This window comes from Synchiropus splendidus, chromosome 2 (genome assembly GCF_027744825.2).
Source record: "Synchiropus splendidus isolate RoL2022-P1 chromosome 2, RoL_Sspl_1.0, whole genome shotgun sequence".
Lineage (NCBI taxonomy): Eukaryota > Metazoa > Chordata > Actinopteri > Syngnathiformes > Callionymidae > Synchiropus > Synchiropus splendidus.
Genome location: NC_071335.1, coordinates 9,344,050 through 9,367,808, shown reverse-complemented (window position 1 = coordinate 9,367,808; position 23,759 = coordinate 9,344,050). Strand labels below are relative to the sequence as shown.

The 23,759-nt window shown below is 40.4% G+C and overlaps 1 protein-coding gene across 4 annotated transcripts in view; it reads right to left on the bottom strand.

Annotated features, from left to right (window-relative positions):
• LOC128753886 (regulatory-associated protein of mTOR) overlaps positions 1 to 23,759 on the bottom strand; it is a 125,331-nt gene that overhangs the window by 79,629 nt on the left and 21,943 nt on the right. For all 4 annotated transcript variants that reach the window (XM_053856050.1, XM_053856052.1, XM_053856051.1 and 1 more), the window contains exons 5-7: positions 10,331 to 10,489; positions 8,242 to 8,388; positions 2,101 to 2,276 (exon numbers count right to left, since the gene is read on the bottom strand). In XM_053856050.1, coding sequence (XP_053712025.1) covers positions 2,101 to 2,276; positions 8,242 to 8,388; positions 10,331 to 10,489 — 482 coding nt within the window. The remainder of the gene's footprint in view (positions 1 to 2,100; positions 2,277 to 8,241; positions 8,389 to 10,330; positions 10,490 to 23,759) is intronic.

Genomic DNA, 23,759 nt, shown 5'->3' with positions numbered 1-23,759 from the left:
ACTCAAATAGTACGAAACATTAGGCTAAATCAAAAGTCTATATCACTGAACATTTACGGACCATAAAAAGATCTTGAAATTGTATCCAGAAATAATTTAATTTGAAAAGTGCATACTGGAGTCTCAACTTCCTGTCCGGTTGAACTGCTTTTCACTCAAGAGTGGCGGCAGCAAGGAGGAATCTAAAGGTATCTAAAGGGGGGCACATACATGAGGATTTTCCCCACACATGAGGACAACAAATGTGGTGAGAACATCATGTCTGTGCTGTACCCTGATGATCTTTACAGAGCACACGACTTGATCAAGATTCTACTCTCAGCACAAGTCAGAAATCTTGCCTGATCACACATGACAAATAGAAGAGGAAACACTACAGCCAGAGGAAAACACAACTCGCAACATGGAAGTGGACTTGATGGTTCAGGTGTGTTTTTCCATGAAGCAATGAACAATGTAGACAGCTGCAGATTGGAGTGAGACTTACGTCACACGATTAGAAGCACATTTATTGTCATTGGTTCAATACATGTCAAAAATCCTCCCTTTTCTCCCTAGTTTCTCTGTCGGCTCAATTTCTGCAACACTAGCTTTGACACACGATTCACTTTACATTGCAGATTCTCAGTGAAGGCGTCAAACTATGGTTGAACACATAAAGAATTATGTAGCCAACAAAAAAAAAGCAAAAAAAAGTGTGAAATGACTCAAAGCATGTTTTGTATTTTACATTCTTCAAATTAGCCTCAGTTTGCTTTGATCCCTACTTTGCTCTGTGTTGGCACTCTTACCGTGAGCTTTATGAGGTCATCACCACAAAGGCCAAGGGTTTGCAGCGCTGCCAAGAAAACCAACTGGCTTCTCAAATGATCCAAGAAAGAAAGACTGACTAAGACAATGGGGAGCCTATGTCACGCCATCTACTTACGCCTAATGGGAGTCAACGCAGAGATAAAACGTAATTTTTCAGATCTAGCTTCAAATATATCATTGATCTCACATTTGATGTCTGTGAATTTGAAAGATACGTTCTCATCATTCAGCTTTTCGACCAGCATCAAAACTTCCTTTACTATAAGTTTTGTGTGATATGTAGTAGTGAACTATAATGCTTGTCGCAGGCTCTCACTAGTATGTTGCTTTTTCTTCTTGACAAACAACAGTCGGCTAGCATTCAGGCTAGTGTTAACATTGACACACCGCTAACATATGTATCACCACAAAACAGCAGCGAAGCCAGCTTCGGCTGTGCCCATGTCTTCTCCGCTGGTTCACAAAAAACAGTAAGAACGTATCAGTGCTAATGCAAGACGTTGCAAAAATGCTGGCGCTGGCATTTCCAAAACTTCTCCGAAACTCAATACTCAGTGAATAAAACACACCACGGCGGTCAATGAGGCTTACGTTGTCTTTAAGCGTTTACCATCATCAAGTGTTGTCCCAATTCTTTGGGACGTCAATCATTTCTCACTCCGTCTTCGGAGGGCACTATATAGTGGGGGGGCATTCAGAACAAACTGCTATGTTAAGAGTGAGAAATGGAATAGGGCCAAAACCTTGACTCTTGGAACAGGTACTACTGAAAACAATCCCTATGGGGTGATTCTAACATCTCAATATTTTCCAATTTGCATACACGGCTATGTTGACACAGTGACAGCCCAGCATGACTTACAGCTCCACTGCATGTAGCGGCTGACACAGACTGAACGGACAATCTGGAGAATTTTGGTTCACGATCTTGATGGCTCATGATGACATTGGTGGACACTGAGACTCTGGGTCAGTGTCGGTTTAGTTAGACTGAATAATCATCTATTTAATAATATATTTAAACATCAACACAACTGATGCTGGAGACAGACTTCAGTAATGCAGAGAACAAAACTGACCAGATAGTAAGTTTGATAGAAGTTTCATCATAGAATATTTGGGCTTTCAACACAGAATGTAAAGTGTCAAACAAATGCAACAGAATGAAAATAAATGAACTGTGAATTTTATCATTATAGGCAGCAATGCAAAATGTGTTGTTGAAATTGTTCACCAATATTACTAATAAGAATCGAAGAATGGTACGAAAACAATCATTGTACTCACCAACGAAGAGCTATCTTGATGGGTGTTGTGAGACAGGATGTGAAGAGGTCAGCTGGAAGGTCAGGGTTCATAGGTAGCAGCTCAGTGGCCTCACAGGCAGCCAGCTGAATACAGTTCTTCATGGAGGGTGGCAGTGGTAATTGAGCAAGTGGGTGGCTGGGATTGATGGCTGCAACCTAACAAAACACAGGGCCACAGGAAGTTCAGGCACTGAATTGCCACAAAAACCAATAATAATCTATCTCTGGTGTGTCTGCCCGCTTTGCTCTCAGCAGGCTATGGACAACAATTTGGCTTGTAAACGACCAATCCAGTGGAGTCTCAAGTGATTTCAGAAAAATTCTCAACTGAATTATATATCCAAGCATTCATCAAGGGACAAGTTATTTACAGAGCAAACAAGAGTGATACATCCCCTGTGTGGACAATTGCTAAAATGTGTTTGTGGATGTCCCTCCTAGTTCCAATCCATCCCGAAACATGAATTTTGATATCAGCCGATACCGATATTACTCCGATCCAATGTCAGAGCTCCGATTGCTTCATGATCATGATAGTAGATTTGGCAATAAAAAAGGCAAATTTTGGTAAGTATAAAACCAGAAAAGGAAGTCATGAAAACAAATTTGCAGTTCAGAAGGTTTCACAACGACAGATCATATTTAGTAAATCCAAGTCAGATATAAGGTAAATGAAGTACAAGCTACAGATTCAATTGTTCAGCAAAATGACATACAGTACACTCACTCTTGCAGCATAAATAAATCATTGGAGAAGAGTGACATCATAGCTGGAGGACTAATGAGAATGAGCTTGACTTCAGAACGTAGAATGAATTGTATTTATGTACTATGCTTTTGTACTATGGCTCTCTCGGGCCATGATGTAGCGTTAAGGCTGGAGGGCTTTAACGCCACATCACGTTAATATTTAAGGCTTTTTATTTTCCATGAACTTCTACAGCTTCAGCAATCATGATCATGACAATGGTTACAAGTAAGGCTGTAGCATATTTAGGTGCCAAGTAAAATAGGAATTATTTGGCAGCAAAATCTGATATTTATATTGTGGCATGATGACGCTTATGATTCATTGCTTATGACAAGATAAAAACTGCATTTTTGTCCAACTTTACCCACTTGGCATGGAGCAGGATATTCGTATTACTTTGAAACTAAAGAATGAGTTCATCAAAGTTCATTAAAAAAGCACTTTTCAAATAACAGGAACAACTCGTAAACCACTCAGCTTTGGTTTAGTATCGGAATACAATTGAATTGAAAACTGGCGGGTGATTTAAAACCATTTAACATCACGTTGTTGTTTGCGCTGATTGTGCTAACTGTGTGGTAATTATTAATGTTCTTTTACTGTGTGTGTGTGCATTGAATTCAATATGTTTTGTCTGTGGCTGAGAAGACTTTAATGAGCCGTGGGTACAGACGGAAGCAACAATCCAAAGCTTCCTATCATCACAGACATTGCTGGCTTATTTCATGCCCTGTGAAGCCTAAAGTTGAAGGGAGAAGACATCATTCAAGTGTTGGTATTTTTGCCACTTTTCTTCTACTCTCGACTGCAGGAAGCTTTGAATAATGATTTTTATCAACTTTTCATCTGAAATCGGATTTTGTTATCCATTAGTGAAGTGCATTGAGGTAGGAGGATTACAGCAGAGCCTTTAGTTCACACAGCATTTCATTGCTTCATGACAAAAGCAAACAACACTAGGTCAGAAGAAAACCAAGTCTGTAGTATAGCCGATTCCAAAGCAGGAGGATCATCTGTTTGAATTTGAAAGTTGATATAGCCTTCTGCATCCTACATGTAAAACCTGGCAACATGACATTGTGGATTGAGAAGGTCCAATGCAGGGTCTACAACTTTGTTCCCTCATCAAATCCTTGTCATTGTCAAAAATCATTTGCTAACTTTGTTGTTTATTTAACAACTGACTTCACTGGTGAGTTACAATTTTTTGGGCAGCAGGGGAATGCTGTTTTTGGGGTGAGGAACCGTACACTGTGTGAACACTGAACGCTCTTGATTAAACTCACCACTGTGGTGAACTCTAACACTTTTAAGCCCAACGGACTGACACCACATGACTCCTGCACAAGCTTTACCACCTCATGAAGCATGTTTGCTACAAAAATGCTATTTGATTAAAGTAGTAAATGTTGGCCCAAAATGATCGACCTGAGTTTTGTTTCGCCCAATAACACCATTAATGAAGCTGAAAGAATGTATTATCAAGGGAACTAAAGACTGACATGAAGCCTCATATTTTTACCACTTCAATAACTTCATAGTTGATTCCAGGATCAGTCACCTGAGTAGAGAAGGAATTTGGCTCTATGAGGCGCTCGGCACTCACAAATAGATCATGATCAAAACAAAGAGAGAAAAAGCAATTGCAGTCATTAATTCAGGGCGCCTGATCCCAGAGCAGAATGTACACACACCTTCCGAGACATAGTTGGCAGCATCAGTGGGTGAGGTGTGTGTGAATGATGGTCACTTTGAATAAGGAAAGAGTTTTTTTTGAGCGCACGATGATCTTTGTCCGCTGAAAGACATTTGGAGACGAGGAAGGACAGCATGTCACTCTCTTCCAAATGGTAAACATTACAACATCGCTGGCTGATTAATGCCATGCAGACAGTGTAATTATCACATTAGCATAATGTAATCTCCTGAATTAGCATGAAAATCACAGCAACAGCTTTCTGTTTTCTTTGCATCACTTGGAAACTCGCAGAGCAATTTAATTGCTCAGAATTTCTCCACTCTAATTCATGAGGTGAAAACATATGGTTATGCACAAGTACAGTCAACCAGTGTGCCCAGAGACCAGAGATCATCAGGTGTGCTTTAGGTAGCTGTCCAATTCCACCTCATTTGTCTGGGGACAGGGGTTTACGACATGACAACATTAGATCATGAACGATTAGAAGGTGTTGACGATCTGCCTCAGTGAGGAGTCGTATGGATAGTTACAGACACATTCAACCATTTGCAGATATACGCTGATGCACTCGCAATGGGAACTGTGCACTTGTCCCAAGCACATGTGCTCACACCTACACTCACAGTCAGAGCGAACAGTCAGTGTTGAGTTGTTCTATAAGCAGATGCAGCTCTAACTTTACCACACACCTTCACAGGAGACAGATGGAGTGTCTCTCTTGTCTGACCCACGATGCCAAAGAGTGTCTGCACCGCAGAGCTGACGGACCTAACAGCGAATGTGATGTTTCACTTCATACCTTCATTAACACTCACAGAGCATCAAGGTTTACCTTGTCGGTTAATAGGTGGATTAAAACTTAATTATGACCCAAATAAATGCGCTCCAAAATATTAACACATAAAGAATGATTATCGTTATGATGCTAGCTGAAATAATGCATGTGAAAGATTGGTCCGCAAACTCCCCAAAACCAGAGTGAAACGATACAAAAGAAGGTAGATTAGAAACCACATGCCAACCTTAACACAAGTACAACCCAGATAAAGTCGACAAAATGGTCCTTCTGGCTAACAATCTGAGTAAGCACTTTCCAGCACTTTCAAGGTACATCTTCACGATTTTCCAGCACTTTACAGAAGTGGTAAATCATGTGTGTACAAAGAGAGACACAGCCAGATTTACTTTCGGTAGCAGCAATGACTCTCCCACTGTGACACTTGTGACGGGACATGACGAGTAAGCAATCTGTCGCATTCAACAGCAAACAGTGCTCAGTATAATGGTCCATTTCATAAATCTATTTGATTTTGATTCATCGAGCTTTGGATCGATAAATCACTGTATGATTCACTCTGCTCTTAAAAATGTGGCTCAACAGCATTACAAATATACTACATTTTTTTGTTTTTCTCTACTACTACTTTAATCAACAGGTTAGTGAAAATGAAAAAGCAAAATGTTTCTTTTACACCCAGCAGTGTTATCATTTTGTCAGTTCCTTTACCTGGCACAACACTCGGTCACGCTCTAGTTTCTGTTTCCTGTGCACTAGCAACACCGGGGTGCGTCAGTCACCATTCCCTCACACTTTTGCAGAGTGCTAATGCACAACCATCACCTCTATCATGACAAACAGTATAAAAGACTTGTGCTTTTTTTGAACTGTTTAGCCTGAGTTCACTAACATAACCAAGGCATATCACGTGTCTTTGGCCCTTTTGTTGGCCCAAATGGCGACCAACTTTACATGACCTGCTGACAGACCCAAAATGACAGGCAACCAGTGCACAGCTAACTAGCTTAGCCTTCTTCATCGGAGTGCTCAGTGTGCCCTGCTCCGACCAACAGACCGAGCACAGAAGGCCAAATCTCCAAGCCATTACCACCAAGCACAACACAGTCAAGCCGACCAGCCTTAATAGCAGGAGAGAGGACACCAGAATTCAGTTGTCTTTTATTAACATATTTACACACAGGGGACTACGGTCCCCGTAACTCCGCTCTGCGACCCCGGACGGCGAGTCTGATAATGATGGCGGTGGAGGCCCAGAGAAGAATGCGCTCCAGATGTTTCTTTGTCTTCTGCGTGGTCTCCTTCTTGGCGAAAAGTTCCTCCACCGGTCCGAACAGGAAGTTGTCCATGATCGGTGCTCCAAAGAGAGTACTAGGCATCCAGAGGAGGTCTGCCGCCAAACTTTGTGGATGTCCGCGGCCTCAAAGCTTTCTTAGAGAAGACCAAGTGACAGAGCGAGCCAGCCAGCCAATATGGACATACTGATCGCCAGAGTGGCCCTCAGCCGGTCGCTGAGCATGCGATGATGATGATGACACACTCTCAGGCATAACGGTAGATAGGCGGTCTGATGGGGAGAGGTGGAGCCTTCCTGGGTGGAGAGTCAATCAAACACTCTCAGGTGCAGGGCGGGGCCTCGGAGTGGAGGTAGCCAATAGCAAAGCCCATTAGAGGGCAGAGCACGTAACCGAAACCAGACACCAAAGCTGAGCATGCTAGAGTTCAAGATCGCAGTTTTATTTGTACTTTTAACACAAGAAACTCAACAGTTCACACTGTTGATCTGATGAGATCCACCCGCACGTCTGCCGCAATGAGATTGCTGACACGGCGTCTTTGATCAGCTGATTTATGACCCACTCCAGCTGCTGAGAGAGAAACCACCCAGATACTGGAAGATTTCTTTATGATGTAGTTTATAAGTTTAAAAAAAATGTTTGTGGTCATACTTTGGTGCTGCGACTTTCTTCCTTTATGGTGCATCAACCATCGTGTGTGGTCCTGGAAAGTCACCCCATCTTACTCCCCAGAGGTCTGGCATAGGACAAGTAGATGGCGGCAGAGGTCAGTGGAGTTCATACTTTAGCCAGGCCAGCAACCCTGCCAAGCATCCTCACTTTTGCTCTCCCCTGCCAGTGCCATCAAGTAATGCTTAATGTAAATGGAATCATTATTTGTGAAGCAATGTTTCAACTGATGGCTCAATCGAGAACAAATTAAAACTGTTTAATGATGCAGTAGTGGCGGTCAAATGTATTGAGCCATTAATGGGCGACTACCGGTTGCATCTTTTTGTTGAGTCATTCTGAGCAAACCAGGGCAGTCAAAGTAGAGTGTATGTTAATATACCAATTAACAAGACAAAAAGCGGCAATAACAGACCTAACTTCCAATAAACAGTTGTGCTTCCCCTACTTCCCCCTACTGCAGTCAGAAGGACACTTTGTAAATAATTCAGATGTATGGCAGCACCAGCTCTTCAAGAATTAACACACGCCACCATAGCAGAGTGAGAAAACATTGTAAAAATAAAAGGCAGAGCTAAGGCACAGAGAGAGAGAGAGAGACAGAGAGAGAGAGAGAGAGTGGCTGTGGCTTTGACTTTGTTCACCTTCATCGATTAAGTACTCAATATTTGTCAATGATTTCAATGTCTCATCCTCCGTGCTACTTATAATTCATAAAAAAAAAAAACCAATAGGGCTTTTTATTTGGCAGTTGAGCACATCAGCACTTGTTATGACTCACCAAAACTTTGAATTGTGCCTTTTATTTTTGTAACTATCACTGTACAATTCAGAACCCAGGTCTGTTGTGAAAAGCTGTGAACTTGTTCACAAGTGTGAGCTTGCGTGGATGTAGTATAGAATCCCACCTCCAGTTCCTGCTCTCTTTGCAGGGCAAACTGTTTGAAGGACTTGACGATGATTCCTGCATTCGAGCAGTCGTAGACAAATATTGACGGGCTCCCCATCCATGTCTGCAGGTCGTAGATGGACAGAGGTATGTACTGGGTGTAGTTCTACAGAGAGGTGGAGAAAGCATGTCAGGTTTTCCTCTTTACTTGTGATTTTCATCATCCTCATAATTTCTGGCAATATAGCATTAACCAAACAACAACCAAAGACAAGATCACTGATTTGTGATATCACAGAAGTCTGTGGCAACCATAAATGAAATTATCATAGCAAAAATGGCACCTTGAAATGAAAAACAGCAAAAATAGCACAATAAAGCCAGAGTCTCCATCGCTTATTTGAGGCTCTAGTCTTTCTCTTTGCCAAGATATATATATATATTTTTTTTTAATACAACACCCAAGTCATGTTTGTGTACCTCAGGTTTTGTGAACACTTGCCATCAAACTTTGTAAAAAAGGTGCCAGAGGATTTCAGTTATGGTTAAAATGTTGACATAATACTGGCAGACAACAGTCTATTAGTAATTATATTTTTTAGAGACTAAATGAGTGAGAATGCCAGAAGAATTACTATCAGCAAGAGGATTAGATTTCTTTTATTTACATGAAGTCAATAGGGGTCCACATTGTATCAGGTGTGAAACATTGCCAGACTTTCCAATACCTTGTAGAGTCATGATATTATGAACTCTGCTGTCAACTCCATGAAATGTTAACCACCATGAGTCATAAACAACACCATGTGATGATGCATGAATGGGATATTTCCAAAACCTTTAATAAATACATTTTTCTTCCAAAACCTGGAAATAATATATTGTTTCTGTGACTTGCAGTAAGTTCGGTAATAGCTCATTAATGTGTATAAAAAGAAGACTTTGTACTTTTCGAGCATACACACATGTTAATAGGTGATTATATATAGGTAATCACCTATTGTATATATATAATATAGGTGACATTAAATCATTTTGGATGACATAAAACATGGACATACCCAATCAAACGCTTGTCAATGAAGGACATCCAGAAATCTACTTAGCCAGGTCAGTGGATAACTCCTGACATGGTGACATGTTAGGAGTGTACACGGTGTTCCACAAGAGTCTTTCACAAAATAAAACTCAGATGTGATTTTAGTCCCCTCACCCTGAATAAAAAGCATTGAGCCAAGTGAAAAATCATGATGAGGTCATAGACATGGCCAAGAATTTGAAAGGCCACATTAAATCAATTACAAAGTCTGCCTTCCACCATCTAAAAAAAAAACTATCAAGGATCAAAGTCCCAATGTCCCTCAAGGATCTAGAGAAACTTTCCTCACATCTAACTTTAGTCAGCTCGACTACAGTAATGACTAATGCAGCTTGTGGCCCCAGTTGACCAAGAAGATAAGGTAGCTACGTGTAAAACGGCCTCACTTTAATCAAATACCTAAATTATTTGGCTGATCCACGGAGCGCTTGATGTTTTATATTTGTGTAAACATGTTCGGTGGAAACACTTCATACAAGTCATCGGGGGACTAATGTTGAAATGAAATGGCAAGTCGTAAATCAGCATACTTCATACTCAATTGATTACATGTGTGGAAAATATACTATTGATTGTGGATGGAGAATAATTCATTATATTTACTCTTTGTCCTTCAGCATTTGCCTTCCAACAGCAAGTCAGCCTCCACCCAGCCATCATGAGCCATCTACTGTGGTCAGACTTATCCTATTCATATGCTCTTTTCTCTTACCCAAGAACCTCAATGGTCGGCTCCTGCTTCTTCTTTTGCCCTGTACTTCTACTTCTAACACTCTTTTTGTAACATGTGTCTCTACTCTCCACATAGGGTGTGGCCTCCCTCACCTTGTCACCAATTTTTGCAACATGAGTTGTCCCTCAATTATACCTGTGTTTGTTTCTTGCTATTCCTAGTCACTACCAATGAGAACCTGAGCATCTTACATTGTATGTTTGGAAACAATTTCCTCAAAGATATAAGAAAATAATCAATGTATTAAAAAAAAAAAAGATCAAGGCTGTTGCTTACCTTATTAAAAACCCAAATCTCCCCGTTCACAGTAGGACGGGGCACTCCATGGCCATTGTAGTGGAACAACACTCGTTCCTCTTTGGCATTCCGTCTGAGAGAAGTGCAGAGCTTCTTCACTTCGTCCACCGTGGGGTCCAGACTCTGTTTGTAACGAGCCTGCAGGACAGAAAGCAGGACACATCAGTACAGCTGTTGTGCCCGACGCCGAGTGCAAAATGATAGCAGGTGGCATCCTACACATTACAGATTAGATCCACTCAGGGTGTTACAACTGAATCATTCAGTCGCGGTGAAAATCAGGAAATCAGATAGCAAAGTGAAAACATGGATCAACACCTATCACATTCAAATCTTGGAGACTAAGAAATCATGCCGGTGGATGTACTGGTCATTCACATCAGTGGTGTTGAATGTCTCACATAGCCGAAGCAAAGAGAAACATTACAGAGATGAACATTCAGAGGGCAGTAGGAAAAGACCCCCTGAGGCTTTCTACCCAGATGGCTTATTTTTCTATGATGAGTGTGTGTTCATCGTAAGTGTCAGCATCAGAGGCAAAGTGAGCACTCAATGGTGATGACTTGTGTAAACCAGACTCATTGCTGTTTATGTTGCAGACACCACAATGGTCCAAAGGATAATTTGGGATAATATGCTTCCTCTCAGGGGTGCTGAACTGGAGAATAAATCAAACTCCAAGATGTTTTGGTTTTGTTTTCTGGCCATGGAGTAGTTTAGCAGATCTTCTTCAGGAGGAGCTCTAGTGCTTGACAGCCTAAATATGTCCTTCGCGGACCTGGACCCCTAAACATGAGTCATATAGTGACCTGATGGAGGAGTTTTAGTTCTAATACTATGGGGCGGACCGATCAGCACAGATGAAATGATACCCATGAGGTTTTCATAATAGATTAGGATGGAGCAGAAAATGGGGAGAAGCTACCATCCACAAAGATAATAAAGTGAAGAAGAAATTAACAAACCACTACTGTTTTCAGGGACGGTAAAGACACCCTTCAAATATGATGCAACCTCAAATATTATCATAAAAACTCTTCAATTTCTTTGTTTCTTGTATTACAAAAGGTGTGGCTGTAGACACAAATACAAATAATCTCTACATTATTTTGTTCATTGTTTTCAAGAAAAACTAGCAAAACCGAATGCTTGACAGTATCAATATGACAGGGCTGAACATTAAAAATACAGACATTGTATGTTTCAATTAATAACACCAATATCATGTTTGAAAAACTAGCACATTCATCCATGACGGCGAGCATGGCTTTAGGTAGAATTGCTCGCTCTTCTGCATGAATGACAGTACCATGTATTTTGGATTAGAGCTCACTGTTCTTCCACATAGAAGTGAGCTAATGTAGTTGGCCATGGTGTATTATCTTATTGCCCTCCGGCCCTCTCCCTTGTGAAGTGTTGAGAGGATGTTCAATCAATACCATGGATCAGCCCACTGAATGGCTGTCTGCATATAACATATCACCCATTTATAGAGACCAGTAGGCTCCGGCTGTGCCTCGGAAGTTGGTATGTCAGGTTGTCATCACCCCACAGTTTGGGCCAGGTTTTATCAGCAATTAATCGCATAAGCTTGCAGGGCACCCAGTCTGTTCCACGTAAGACGGACAAGTTACAAAAAGGACCTTTGTGTGTTGCGTCACAATCCAGAAGCTTCATATATTTCACCAGTCGTGGATGTTTAGTGTTCAACGTTTGATTTAAAATCACACATTGAAGTCAGGCGAAACTGGACAGACCCTTACATCACCCAGATGAAATAACACAATCTGACTAGTTCAGTGAGTCATGAGCCGACAGACATGATCAACATTTTGTTCGAGATGATTTCACACCAAAGTCAAAACCTGATGCTACATTCAGTCAAAACCTAAACACATTTATGCTGATATTGATGTCAGTAACATTTTCATGTGTCTAATAACATTTTTCATTTTTCAGTCAGTACTGATAACTAATACTGTTCAGCAGAGAGTCCCAAGTGTTCACTGAGACACACTTATTCACGTCAGTAACAATAGGAGATGACTTGAGAAGAAATGACTTTCCTGTTGAGGTATAGCATTGTTTAAGCACTACTGGAGGAGTCAGACCAGTCTGAGTCATAATCACACTCACAGAGTCCCTTCTGGTACTGAACCTAACATGTAATTCTGCAAACAGCCGGCCTTCAACCTAAAGGTCCAGGGGCTGTGCAGTGTTTGACAAAAGCATGAAATGGGAGAAACATATTTGATCCTCCGCGGTGTTGTCCATTTTCCCACTTACAAAGACACTAATCAATGCAAATCCTACTTGGTCGAGAAACTCTTGTTGGCAAACAGCAATGAGTCATGTCTCATCATTGATCACCAGGTTTGCGCAGAGCTTAGGGAAGATTCAGGCCAATTCTTCTGTACACAATGTCTCTGCAGTACTAGGAAAGGTTACATGAAATACTCCCAAAACATTGTGTTTCCACTTCCATTGCTTTACTGTGGGGATTGTGTCCATTGGGTCACACTTGCACATTTGTTCATCCTACAAACACACTATGCACCAGAAATCCGGCCAACAAAATTTGTCTGCATTTTCAGCTTTCATCCAAAAGACTTTTACGACCAAAGGCAAAAATGGGATTTGGTGATGACACAAGCAAAACCACTGCCAATGCATGATGGACATAGACAGGTGCAACTCTACTTGATCCATATTACAAAGACCATTATTTGGGTGTAGAAATAAACCAGTTCACATGGATGTAGAGAAGCTGTGAGAGAGGAAAAACTCTCTGCAGCCTTGCAACTCAATCTGCCAGCACTCTCCCTATTGAATTAGAGACACTTTTCTTTTTTTCATATTTCATCATTCTTCATCAACTTTGCCTCTGATTTTTATTTCACTGTTGGATTTGTGAACAAAATACTTAGTCCATTTTGACACAGTTTATGTCTGTTTTATTTATGACTGAAAGGTCCCAAGAACCTTCAGATCATGAGTGTTAAGCTCAGGTGTACAAGTAACATCCGACTTACGACCTGCTCGACGTACTACCACGGCCAACAGATGCTTTTTTTTTTTTTTTTCAATGTCAGGGACCTCAGCACGTAGCAGCCCAGCAACGTGTACAACAGTTACGGCAGCACAGTATCCCAGCATCTTACTGTCACACAGCCATCTACAACTACAGTAGACATCCAGTCCGACTTACGATACCGATCCCGGTTGTAAGTCTGATGTTACTTGTATTGGTACTGTAATTGATGCAAGACTGGCTGAATTCCCTTAGTAAAAAGCACAATGAAACAAATAACTCTCACTGCGTTTCAGCAGAATAATATTAGGTGTATTCATTGCCATAATCAATCAACAATCCTACAACTGTTGCCGTCTGTTGATTCAGTATGGGAACTGCCCTGCTATAATAAAATATGCATATCAAATTCTGCAATGTTTCTATATCACACTGCAGATAAATCTGAGATAAAGATTAACAAGGCATTTACCAGATGTTTCGACAAAGAAATCACACAATACGGGTCATATTTTTTTAACCTGGATGTACGATGTTCGTTTGTCACATCCCGCAATGTGAATATCGTAATGGGAATGTGAATTCTGATATCCGAATCAGATTGCACCATGAGAGGCGCTCTGGCAAGCTGATTCAATTTGTGCGGAATCAAACGGAAACGTCTGAATGCTGAGAGGCACGCTGATCAGCCCCAAGATATCAAGTGCTATCAAAGCACCATAATGTTGTTAAAGTAGGAATCCTTCAAGTAAAAATTACAAGTGAAATCAGAGCTTATTTCGAAACGATGAGGGAGCGAGACGGGGAAGGGCAGGTTCACAGCTCTTGAAACAAATCATCAGGAAAAAGGTCTCATACTATGCTCAATTCAGTGGCTTGGATATTTTGGATCCCAGTGGAGCACCACAGTAAATTTCTTTAGATTAAATGCTTTAACATTTCATGATGTGTTCATGGGGAATTTGTCATTTCTCTCCTGCTCGCGTTTAGAAGATGCACCCATGACTACTTTCTGGGCTGTGATGAGTCAAAAGCCATTCTTTTGCAACAGTCATTTCACAGTAATTAGATTTTCTAAATAAAACGTATAAAATAAAACTTAAAACGTGGACGTGGGGTAGTGAGGCACTCTTGTAACGCAAGTGTACTGTTGTAAGTTCATGAAATATTTAATAGAGTTTCTGATTATTGATGATTGTCTTATATATCACTGCCCAGCTGTCGTCTCTTGATCAGGGAGAACAATGAAAACAATATATTCCTACGGCAGGCACATATGTTTAAACAACGGTGTTGTTATAGGGTAGTGCTAGTGCTCTTCTTTTTCTTTTTCACATCACTTTCCAGCACATCTGGCTTAACATCTAAACAGTCACAGTAGATTACTAAGAATAACAACAAAGTACCACTTGAAGACCATTATGATTTTTCCTCAGTAACCAAATTTCACATGCTAATAGAGTTGCTTTGCATCAAAATAACATTTCAAATGTTTGTATTTTTAAAGTTATAACTATCTTATGTCAAAATGGTCATTTCGCGCTCAATGTTTGGTTTTACATCGGGCAACGACGATGACAAAAATGGCAGCATGAGGAAGGGGATAATGATCCTTCCTTTCATGACAGAAGTTCTAATTACATAATGAAATCCAAAGGCGATAGATAAGTAAGTAGATGAGTCAATTTTTACAGCATGAAAAAAACATGGACATATATGGACATCACAAGTGCTGCATACAGGTTTGTGCTCTGTGTAAATGGTCATTTTAAAGATTCTGATGTTGCAGCCAACATCAAATTCACAATGAGTCTGTCCTGTTTGAATCATCTGTATTTCATAGTCACTTACATGTTACTTTAAATTATAAAGTCTTTTAAACAGGCTTGGATACCCAAGTTCCAAATGTAAAATGATAAACCAGATTGTGACGCATTTTCTGCATGACATAAAGGACAGCCAGTGTGATAACGGGCAGCAGTCAACTCCCCAGAGACACCAGTCCTGCTGAGGCCACAATGACTCAGTTCACAGTAGGTTTGATGGAGAAGCACACACAACAGATCAGCCGCAAGCCCCCGACTGAACACACCTCCTGATCAAAGAAGAAAGGTTATATTCTATGAAGGATTTGCATTGTTGTAGTTTTCAGTTTTTTAGTTTTTTTTACATTTTTTGTGAGAGAAATTTGGTGCACCACATTGCCGACCCCGAACAGACAGTTCCAATTGTGCCCGCTTCTGATTTGGAGTCCATTTGGAGGCTGAAACAGAGCAGCAGGAGTCAGAACACCACTGACTAAGTGGCGTGGGTTATATAACTGGCAGAAAACAAGTGTTGGCACAAGAAGCCACAGTATCAAATATCTCTGTCAACATGTTTGAAATTAAGTTTTTCATCACGATTCACGGAATTCATTATGTGCTGACAAACATTTGCAACATAAGGGGTGATGAAAAAGGATCACATCTCTGGTCAGTGGTGAATGCTGCAGTGAATTGTAATCTTCTACCAATGCCTTTCTCCACCTTCCCAGACTGAATCTCATGGCGAGGCATTTCTAACTAATCCTTCCATCCATCTACGCAACCATCCATTTTCTGTCGCTTATCTGTTGTGTTGTGGCTGTCTTCACAACGACAGCATCAATAGGGAAAGACAGAGACACCTCACCACTACCACTACCACCAGCTTCCCAGGTGAGGCCAGAGACACAATCTCTTCAAAGTGTCCTGGATCTGGCCCGTGTTATCCTCCCTGATGCACACAAAACTGTCCATTTAGATCCTCACACACAGCAGCTCTTCAAACTACCTAGGTGTAATCTCAGCCACTGGAAGAACTTGAGCCACTTGGCTCACTTATGTTCCATGTCTCCTGGCTGTGGTGTTGATCAGCAGAGCTCCACAATAAATTACAGAAATTCTGCCTCCTTTTTTAGTCGTCATGAATACCATTAAATGGATCATCAGAGTCAAATGGTGCCAACTAAATTACATGACATACATCAGAATATGACAGGAAAGCATTAAAAAAAATTAACTGTGGTGAAGAGTAAATCATGAGAATGTTTCATCAACTACTCTGTACCGATCAAGACTGTATGATCAGTTCTGAGAAACCTGTGGTTTCACAGATCCATCTGCACAACAATTCTGATCAGAAGCTGCCAGATGCCTCTGACTGATCCACGTATGACTCCAATCAAGTGCCGCCTTCGTATCCCACCACCTGGATGGAAAGTTCCAGTGGCTTCTGATTGAGAGGGGATTGGAGCAGTCAAGAGTGCCCAAAGCCATTAGCCAAGAGACAAAGGGACGGTGCCTGACTTAAGTGAGGTATGTGCCAAAGTGGATGAAGCACATAGCATAATCGCACATGAACCTGATTAAAAGCCTCTCAATAGCCCCTTGTTAAAACATTCATGTGAATAGATGCTAAAGATGGAAATTCCAAAATGAATCAACTTGAAAGTAAATAAATAGTGATCTACAAATAGGTGTTGCATGAAACAAAGATGTTTGAAAGTATATATCGAATACACTGGAATTGATATTTTAAGGTTCTTCTTTAGTTATTTAAGGTATTTCAAAAATTCTAGACAATTCTACATCTATTGCAGTCAACGCCTGTGCAATTTATGTACAACAAAAACAGTCAATGATAAACGTCTTACAGGTCAGTGGCGTCCCCGCATTTATTGTCATGCATTCCAAGGAAGTGATGACTTTGTTTGTGTTAATTCTATAACACAGTGGACTACATTTACTGGCGATCAGGAGATACCAGATATGGAAATGTTATTTTGGGCTCAAAGACGATGTCCAATGATTGAGACTGTGGTTCTGCAATCCTCCAGGGGCCACAGGATGAGCTAGTGTTTCCTACTCAGATTAACACACTGTTCTGTGATGATCTCCAATTTAAATCAGGTTTCAGAATATATACTTCCTGCAGCACAGAGAAGATTCAAATGACTGGTTCAGGATGGGATCAATATTTCATTACCAGACCTGGTATGAGCTGGAGTAGCATTTGAACTTTTGTGTCTGCAAGTCAATGAACAGTGGTGGTCCATATGTGCTTTCCCCACATCGGGAAAACAGTCGGGACACAAAACAATCGCACGCAGAGTGACTGTATTTTCCGTAAATAAAATGAAACAATTGCTCAGTATCTTCATACTGCAGTTAAAACTAAAACACAGATGAAATCTATGTGCTAGATTTCATCTTGAGATCAAATTTCAAACCTGGAATCACATTAGCATATAGGGAGCAATTCCCCATTGTTGGTATGAGTTCAGTCCACACAAGAAGCAGCTGAAGCTTTCACACCAAAATGATATTGTGGTCTTTTAATTATTAAAGAAAAGTACAGTGGCATACAGCACATTTTACCAACTGAAACAGAGGTAGAAAATGGTAAGCTTAAAATTACAAAAGTTCATGTTCACCCAAAATGTGTTCAGGTACAGCAGTGCTATTCAACCACTGATTTTAGACTCAGTAAAAGGTTAAAATGCAACAAAACAGAGGACACGCCACAAATACCGAGCAAACCAGACAGACTGGAGATCATCTGGTTGTTGAGTCAAACATGAAATCTATCAGATGTCAACCCGCTGACAAATTCTGAAACATACTGCTGTTGTAGAATGATTTAAATCATTATTCACAACGCATGGTTCACATCAACTATGCCATATTACTCAACAAGTGCATTTGAACCCCATTTGGACATCGGCCCATACTGAACACGTAGCCAAACAATCTGCTGGGTTATGTGGCTCTTATCAGTGGAAATATGATTTGTTTCAGTTTGGTATCGTGTATTAGAGACAGAAGAAAATAATGTAGATGAGTATTACTAATAAAATAATGAAAAACTCCCAAAGCCTCCAATCACCAGCACTTGAGGCAGAAATCTGAGCGTATTTTTCTCCTACACTAAATTCCTGGAAACTAGCAAATTATGTGTGACAAAAAAATGGCCAGCCCATTATCTCATCCATTATTTTATATAGCTTTGGCATTTTAAACATGACAAGAATGCATCACTCCATGAATGCAAGCTTCCTCTCAGTTCATATCATGTTGTAAGTAATGGCATTAAGTCAAAAAGCTCGTTTTTTTTTTGTTTTTTGTTTTCACATTTAAGTACAAAGTAAAAACTAAAGCCAAGGTCATTAACAGAGGGCTTTTATGCAGGAGACCAAGGTAAACTTTTTTCTTACAAACATGTACGTGGCAAGGGATTTGTAATACTCCCTGTGGGTGTGCGAAATGAATGGCATAGAATTCAAAGTACAAAGTTAGACTTCAAAGTACCTGTACATGTAAATGAAGTGTACCAGAGAAAGGGGAGATGAACAAGCTTTCCTGCATGTTCAGTGCTGCCTCATGTTGGAGTGACAGTCACAATGCAATGCGTTGCCATTAGAATAACGGTCATCCTTTCAATGGGGTAAAACTCCCCCACCTGCTCCGTTATCAGACACTTGGTGGGCGATATGGACAAAATATTATGTCACCATACATTTTGGCATTTTAGCAATAATGATAAAAATATGTTTTGTTCTATTACTACTTTCAAGCCCAACTGTTTTCTAAAGAAAAAACGCTTACTAAATGGTGTTTTCTGCATTCGATTAGATTACTGGAGTTTGTCTCCAACATCATTAGTTTATGGTTAAATAAGGGTATTTAAGGGCAATTCAATGTTTCACATCTCTCTTAGAACTCTGTGAAGCATGTAACCTTACATGTTCTGTTCTGGCGGTTTTATTGCAAAAGATGAGAGAGATGTTTGGGTGAATAGTTCCAGTACGATCAAAATCTATTGGCATTATTGTGAACGATTTTCTGAACAGTATATAGTCGAAGTGAGGAGAGTTCTGAGGGAAACACTGCATGTCTTCACGCGATTCTCGTCCGACAGGCGCGTCAGAAAACCTATATGATCCCTTCGGTGTCAACAGCCACGCACCACGGAGCTGGAGAGCATCGCACTGTCGTGGTTGAGATGTCTAATTCTTATCGTGGGGATAGTTTTTTGTGATAAATTGTGTGTGATAGCCTATTGCTGTCAGGCTCACTTCACAAACTCTGGAGACACCATTGTTCAATGGACCTTTGACACTGCTGTGATCAGAGGGCAAAGGGGAGAAATAGAATTTCCTTTTGTGAATCCATAAAGGATCACATCACAAAAGAGGAAGCAAAGGGTGTGAAGCTATTTCTTCACTGCCTTTACCCATCCTACAATATGCTCCACGGCACAAGGGGTCTAACTGAAGATACCTCTTTTTACTCAAGGGTTCCTCTGCACATGGGTTATGGGTTGTGATTCACAGTCTGTTGACCTTAAAATGTCTGTAACAGAGTGAGACAAAATGCATTTGCAAAACACCTTTGGAATAGATCAGAGAGAACTTGACGTTCCCTGAAACATCAACAGCTTTGCCAACATGCATAGACTTGAGTGACGGGTTGCAGGCAGAGAGAAAGGATTCAATGGAAAACCAAAAGGGAAGTCAAACGCCAGCATAATTAAGGTCCACTCATTGGCTAAGTGATTTTGATAGACCCTCTCATATGTGGCTGATGTGTTCTTAATATAGAGAGTTCCAGTGTTGATCCAGCAGCCTCCATCTGTCTTCATTAGGGGAGTGTGCTGCAGGATTGGCTGTGATAAATGGCTTTGTCTGCACTCCTTTTTATGTCCTGGGACAAACCCCTCTTTGTTATTGTTGCCACTCACTCTTCAGCATGTAGTTGCCGTGCCACAGTAAAGGATCCACAGAGGAGGTGACATATCAATTGCATCAAGACAAGGGGGACACAAATTGAGACACAGACATCGGTCATCCATGAAATTATGAGATTAGGGTGCTTTCATTGTTATAAATCGTAGCAACAATGGCATACGCGACAGTATGCCACCGGACATTTCCATATATAAAATGTTAAAAGAAAAGGGGCCCTTTTTCATGCACTGCTTTTAAAGATCTTTCAAGTTTCAAATGTTCCATTCTGTTATTAAACAGAAAAAAAGTCATTTAAACTTTCTAAATAACTCAAACCTTTCTGAACAGAGCCTTTAAATTGATAATTTCATTAGGGGGTGAAAAAAGCTCCTTCAAATAATCAGCCACAATGGAAATAAAAGTAGATGAATTTAGAAACGAAAGAAAGAGAAGCTTAAAATGTAATTAGAATATATTGATTCAAGCCTAAATCACGTTACAAAGTCAACATAGTTTCGCCAGAGAAAGTTGAACAGTCAATACGTTTGCTCATCCCTGCAACAGCAGCTTTCGTTTGTTGAAAGGGAAGACTATTGAAGGACTTGAAAATGCACTCGGGCAAGAAAATGTAACAAGATTTTGTTTTTTGTTTTTATGGACACACAATACATCAACCACATTTGGCAAAATGTCAGAAATATTCAACAAGCGTACAGCCTTTATTACATCTGTGTTCAGGAAAAGGACAGTTAAATTTGCCTTTAAAAAAAATTATTATTAATATATATATATACATACATACATATATATATATACATATATGTGCATATATATATATATATATATATATATATATCTTATGCAGTCACAAATGTAAATTATATTGCTCAGCAGCTGATGGGGATACATGTGACTGCAGAGCTGAATAACTGAATGATCTCACACTTCAATCAGTTAAAAATCAATGAAGATTATCTGAAAATGCTCAAGTGAAAAAAAAAATCAATTAGTCATTATCATCAAAAGCTACCACTGGAAATAAGGTTCTGCTACACTCAGAAACTAAGACAGAGATCTTTCCCCAAAAAAATGAAACAGAAAAAAAATGCATTTACTGAAGTCTTGATATGTGTAATCCTTTAAAAATAAATAACTAAATAAATAATACAGTCGTCTTTTCATTTGTAATGTTGTCAAAGATGTGAGGAAAATACAGGATCTACATATACAGCATGCAATGTTTGCCTTTAAAGACCTTTAAAAATGTCCTCAGCTTTGGAGAAGTGAATTTAAGGCAACAGCCTCACCATACAGATGACAACAACAACCCTGGATCTGAAAATTTGATTCAAGAACTGAAGTGTATGGTAGTTGCAGTTAGTCAGGAGGTTAGCTCAGATCTCCTGAAGAGATGTTGCAGAACATTTCTAAAACAATGCTGGTCAGGTCACTTGAGCAGAAATCCCAATCTGTCCAAGCAGTAGTCAGGGATACTAATAATCTACAAAGACAGATGCTGGACTAATTACTAGCATACCCAGGGTCCAGCGTTCAATTTCAATCGGGCCAAATTGAGGAACCAACAATGGGAGACAATCTGGAGTGAGGGGTCCAGGGCATCCAGTGACATACAGACCCATCTAACAAGAGAGCGGAAGAGAGGACTGATAACTCAATCTACCGTGCATAATTGGGGGAGCTGGTTTGTTAAATGGTGCTGGTTCGGAAAGAGAACTCTTTATTCGAGACAAGCAAATGGTCATTCTACCAGAGCTATAAAAAACAAGACATGCACAAGTCTTTCTCTCAATTTATTAAGCCAGATATACTTAATACAAAAATAAAGTCTTCCGGTCAAGGACTGCAGAAGTTATCCAAACCGCAGTCAATAGATCTTCATTTAACCACCGCTTAGTCTGCTGGAGTCGGTCTCAATGGTCACTGGGCAAGAGGCAGGAAAACACCCTGAACAGGTTACCAGTCCATCGCACGGCACGCACGCACGCACGCACGCACGCACGCACGCACGCACGCACGCACACCAATTAACCTAGTCAGAATGTCACATGGAGAGCATGCAAACTCAACCAAGAAAGGTCCAGCGCTGCAAAAATGCATTGTGTCCAAGTTCAGAAACAGACTGTGGTCATGAAATATACGATGACATGTCACAGGGAGGTCTGTGATGGTCTTCATAACATGTCACCAGTCCAGTTACAGAGCAAACAGTTCAGACAATGGGAAGCAACACGTTAAGCAACACCTTGTCTGCCCCAACACAGAAAAAAGGACTTTGTTTAGGGAATATAACAATATAATCTCAGATATCCACGACTCACCACCATCTTCAATGTGACTGTCCCGACAGCCAGTGTCTTAAAGGAGTCAAAGACACCTGAAGTTTGCAGACACCAGCGTCGTCTCTGTGATCCAGAATAGCAATGAGTGTCAATATAGACAGGCTGGAACTCTGGATCAGAACCATCTGTTGCTCAACCCGCTCATGGCCATTCAAGAAGGAAACCACCCTCCCCCAACACTGAAGGTTTATAAAGACAGGAAGGAACAAATGAGAAATAAATTGTGGGAATGAAGGTAATGCAAAGCACAGCTTCTTCTGTGCAAAGCTGAGTGTTCAATTCCAAGACAGAGATGTGGAAATGTGCCAAAGCCCAGACGTAGAAGAACATGCCCACTGCCACAATACCAAAGGAATATTGAGCAAGAATCAGGAGTTATCAGGAGTGTTACATCTTCAGAAACCTTCTGAAGTTGTCAAATAATCAACAAAGAATTGTCACAACAGGACTGAACTAATTCTGATAATCTGACCAGGAAAAAAAATATTCTGTGCACCTTTTCCAATCCGTCAAGTCACATTGAAATGGAATGTTATTGAATGTTGTTGATGTGGGATTGAAATTAACATCTTCATCTACTCCAAATTATTCTCATCCAGTCTGTTTGCTGCACCATACATAACCATTTGTTTGGTTCAGCCACCAAAGCAAGACAAGTATAGACCCCCAACTGACTGTCAGACTCACCCCGGCCACAGCCTCTTCTTCTTAACGGTCTCTGGTTGGCACAACCTATCAGAACAACTCTCAGTTGCAATACTAAAGAAACTGTTTTGCGCAAATGTGTTGATAAGAAACATGATCCAAAGACATACTATTTTTTTTACTTGTATTAATTATCATATTATCAATTATAAATACTTGTTCAAGAAGTCTTTATAAGCATGGCTACTTCCTGTTGGGCAGGAAGGGAAGGTCAAGGAAAATATGTGTCTAAAATAATTCTACATTAGTGAAGAATTCCATGTTGATAAAAATATTCTTCAATCAGTGAAGAGCACAGCAACACTGGACCAATCATACAGTCAAATAAATTCAATGCACCATGGCAAAGAGGAAAAAATGAACATAAAAAGCAGCCTTGTATGCATATTTCTTCTGACTGACCTTGATTGTACTGAAGTAAAAATAGTTCAAAGGAAGGTACATGGTGCATCAATCATCCCTGTCCTATGAGTCACACGCTGGCCTCCTGTAATGGCCCCTTCTGGTCTGCTTCTATCCAGAGGACCTTTCCAACACACCCACGAGCAGGTCTTCAACACTAAC